This window comes from Myotis brandtii, unplaced genomic scaffold, assembly GCF_000412655.1.
Source record: "Myotis brandtii unplaced genomic scaffold, ASM41265v1 scaffold1233, whole genome shotgun sequence".
Lineage (NCBI taxonomy): Eukaryota > Metazoa > Chordata > Mammalia > Chiroptera > Vespertilionidae > Myotis > Myotis brandtii.
This window is the reverse complement of record NW_005354304.1, coordinates 108,756-112,711: the sequence shown is the minus strand read 5'-3', so window position 1 is coordinate 112,711 and position 3,956 is coordinate 108,756. Positions and strand designations below refer to the sequence as shown.

General features: G+C 56.5%; 1 protein-coding gene across 1 annotated transcript in view; it reads left to right on the top strand.

Moving 5' to 3' along the window:
* Positions 1-1,721: 1,721 nt before the first annotated feature.
* LOC102239142 (immunoglobulin superfamily member 1-like) overlaps positions 1,722-3,956 on the top strand; it is an 18,246-nt gene continuing 16,011 nt past the window's right edge. Inside the window, exon 1 of the mRNA XM_014533944.1 lies at positions 1,722-1,755. Within this exon, the coding sequence (XP_014389430.1) occupies positions 1,722-1,755 (34 nt within the window). The remainder of the gene's footprint in view (positions 1,756-3,956) is intronic.

Below are 3,956 nucleotides of genomic sequence, written 5' to 3'. Positions count from 1 at the left end.
GGGGGGGGGGGGGACTAATCTCAGCTCGCTGTTCTGTGTATCACCATGATCCCCAGCCGAGCCACCCAGGGCCTCTAAGACATGGGAAGGAAGCAAACTGCCCTCCATCAGGTGGGTGGGCCTCCTCACAGAGGCTGAAAAGAACAGGACTGACCCTGGATGCTGGGGGCAGGCTCCTTGGGGCTTGAGCTGCAGCAGCAGCAGCTCCCTGCTCTCCAGCCACCAGCCCTCCCTGCAGATTTTGCACTTGCCAGACTCCTGAATTGTGTGAGCCAATCCTGCCACATACATCTCTCTGTATATATGCATCCTGTTGGTCCTGTGCCTGTGACAGACCAGCATGCATACAGTGGGTACACCATTTCTTTAGGCGTTTAGAGGGTGATGAAAATAATTTGGAACAAGGTAGAAGCAACGGTTGCACAAGATGGTGAATGTATGAAATTCCACTGAATAGTACGCATTTCCCTCCTTCTGCTGATCTTTTCTGTATTGTTGACACTATTAGAGAGGTTTTCCATCCTCTGCTCCCCTTCCTTTGCCCTCCTGATGGCACAGCTCTGCCTGGGGCCTGCCTGGGGCTGCAGCCTCCACAGCCATCCCTGGGCTGGGAGCTGAGGGGTCTCAGGCCTTTCCCTCCAGGTCCTGACTCTCCTCTGTCTCCTCCTCCTGGGGGGGACCCTCCCCTGGGAGGTCACAAGGATGCACCTCAGTGTTGTGAGGGGGGAGGGTACAGGACCACCTTCCCTAGGACAGTGTCTGTGTTCTGTGCCCTAAATGGATGCACGAAGGCCTATCAGCATCTGGAAGGGAATCCAATCACCAGCCAAGACCCTTCTGTGCATACTCAACCTTCCCAGAAGCCCCGCCCACCAACTTGACTCTTTCTTTAGTGCATTTACGTCTATGGACTCAAGGGCTTTCAGTTTAGAAATAGCCAGAGGCAGCTGGGAGGCGGGGGAGTGTGCAGATTGCAGTCCTGGTTTACAGGGCCCAGAGGGGCCTGTAGGTGAGAAACTGAAGCATTTGCACGAGGAAATGTGTGTTTGGGGACAGTCAGCCTGTGAGGACCAGATGACAAGCCAAGAAGTTTCCATGTCATATTGTCTATCCACGTTTCTATGTATCTACCATTGTATCCATCTATCTATGTAACTAGGTATTTATCTATGTATCCATCTATATATGTATCTATCTATCTATCTATGTATCTATGAATCCATCTATGTAACTAACTATCAATTCAACTCTATGTGTCTAAGCGTCTATATATCCATGCATGTTAGTATCTGTCTATGTATCGATGTCTCTAAGTGTCTATGTGACTATCTCGATATCCATCAATGCATCTATGTATCTAGCTATGTCAATATCCCTTTGTGTCTCTGTGTTTCTATATATCTATGTGTCTGAGTATCTATGTGTCATCCATCCATCCTTCTGTCGTCTGTGTCTGTGAATGATGAATTACTTCTATGTGGCTTTCATCTGGGCAGGGCCTGACCCTGGTTAGGAAACATCTCACCAGCTATGCCTCTCAGAAACCACGCCCTCTCAGGTTCTCCAAATTGGGGAACGTGAGTCTGGGAGCAGCCACACTCCCTTCCTGACAGACCACGGAAATGAGCCCCTGACCTGGCCCCAGCACACTTCCTGACTGGCCGAGCCCTGGCTTGCCTCACCGGGCACAAGGGCAGAGAACGGTTGAGAGGCTGGCGCTCATGAACCCCCATCTCACCACCCTCCTGGGCCTGGGTGAGTCAGAACGCAGGTGGGAGGGCCACAGGGCAGAGGGGAGGGACTGTGGGGGGCACCCAGGCCCCACCTCCACCCAGCCCTTTGGGGGCCCACTCAGCCTGCTGGCTCTGCTTCCTTTGTGTCACCTCAGCCCCAGCTCCAGTGGAGGGACCTGGCTGTTCTAGACACTGGGAAGGGGACAGGTCAGACACAAACACGGCCAGAAGGGGTGCTCTGGTGGGGAGGCCACCTGGGAACCTGTCTGGAACCTGCTGTAGGGGAGGGAGCTTCCCCATGGGAGCCATGCTGACGAGGGGGGTTGGAGGTGGTGGGAGATGCAGTCCTTGACTCCGTTTAAGGACATCAGCCTGGCGGTGGGCACCTGTCTCATTGGGGCTTCCCTTGCAGGGCTCTGCCTGGGCCAGGTGATCCACACGCAGGAGGGTGAGTCACTCCTGCTCCACTCCTCATCCCCCCGCCACCCCAAGCGGGTCCTGTGGATTCCTGAGGGGATGCAAACCCCAAGTGGCACCAGCAAAAGTGCCTCCTAAGACTCCTGACAGCTGCCCACACCCCCTGGACATCAGCACTGATTTCCTGATGCCTGAGATCCAGGAAATGCAATTCTGGACCCTGATTCTCACCCCCTCTCACCTGACTGCCCCTCCCCTGCCTCCTGTGTCCTCAGAGACGGGCCTCAGTCTAGGACTGGATGCCACAGTCATTCTGATGCCCTCACCTCCCCCTTCCCGTGTTACTGCAATCTACACCCTGTGGTGTCACCCATGTCCTCCCATGTCCTCATGTGAACCCCTGTCCCAGCCGGGTTCTCACTTCCATGGCAGCTCCTGGGCCCTCCAGGGGCCTCCCCCCGCCTGCTCCACCCTGTCTCCTCCTGCGGGTGAATTTAGAAAAATCCAATTTGATGACTGTACTTCCCACCCGAAACCCTTCACTGGCTGAATTGAGGTCGCATCAGATCCCTTATCACTGTGTGTCCTGTGGCCGCGTCTCCCTCAGCCACATCCTGCCTGCTCTGTATGCCTCCCTTATCTTCACATGCATTGGTTTTCTTTCCCCTTCACACACACGCTGAGCTCAACCCACACTCAGGACCACCTCCCCCATCCACGTCCTGGTCTCCCCTGACCCCTCAGCTGACCTGCTTCCTGCGTGTCCCTCACATCACAGCTCATAGAGGCTGGGGTCTCCTCAGCATGCTCTCTCCTCACACCTATGGGCATGCATCCCAGGTCTGTCTGGCATCTAGTCCTTTCTCTTCCCCCCACGTTACCCCCCAACATTGCTGCACACGACAGACAACATCTCAGCCGCTATTCGGTCTCGCTCGCAGAGAGGCCGGCTCTGTGGGGTTTTGCCAGACACAGCATGCCCCCCCCCACCGCCCCTGCCCAGAGGGACCTCAGGGAGGCAGCTCCCTCATTCTGCTCCACAGCTGGAGTGCGTGGGCACCAGCTCTAACGGGACCTCCTGACGCGAGATGGCTGCCAGGGCTCTGGCCATTGCATGTGCCTGCAGACTGGACAACAAAGACGGGCAGACGTAGGAAAGGGGCGGTGGGTGTAATTGCCAGCCTTTGAGCTGCCCTTTCCCTTGGCCAGGCTCTGTGGGCCCAGGCAATGTGTCCCCTAGAATCCACCCTCCATGGGCAACTGCCGTGGTCCATGGGGTCCCTGAACAGGGCGGGACGGTGCTTTCGGGCATTTTTGGATGAGGCTGACCCTGGCCTGATGTGGTCAGACTGAGATGAACTGGAGTCAGGTCCAGCAAGGACATGGAGAGGACAAAGCCCCGTGTCCACCATCAGCAGATTGGAGTGTGACCAGGGCCCTGCGCTCCCCTCCACCCGCCCTCCCCGGGGCCGGCAGGAGCACTGGTGTAGCTCGGAAGCTCTTCCTGTCACAGGTGGGCGGGGTCTTCGTCATCTGGGCTGGGAGAAGCCCTGGAGGATCCAGGAGATCAAAGGACTCCTCTTATCTTTGCAGGGAGGACCTTTGCTCCAGGAGGGCTGCAGGGAGGGGGGGGAGGGAGGGAGGGAAGGAGGGAGGAAAAATTCTTCTCTCCTCTCTCTATATCCTGGGGTGACTCAGACATCCCATGGGTGGGAGCACAGGCCCTGAGGGGGCCCCCAACATTGAGGCCTGGGTGTGTCCACCAGATGATCCTGATCTTGTGACCCTCACTGTCTTAGGAGGCTG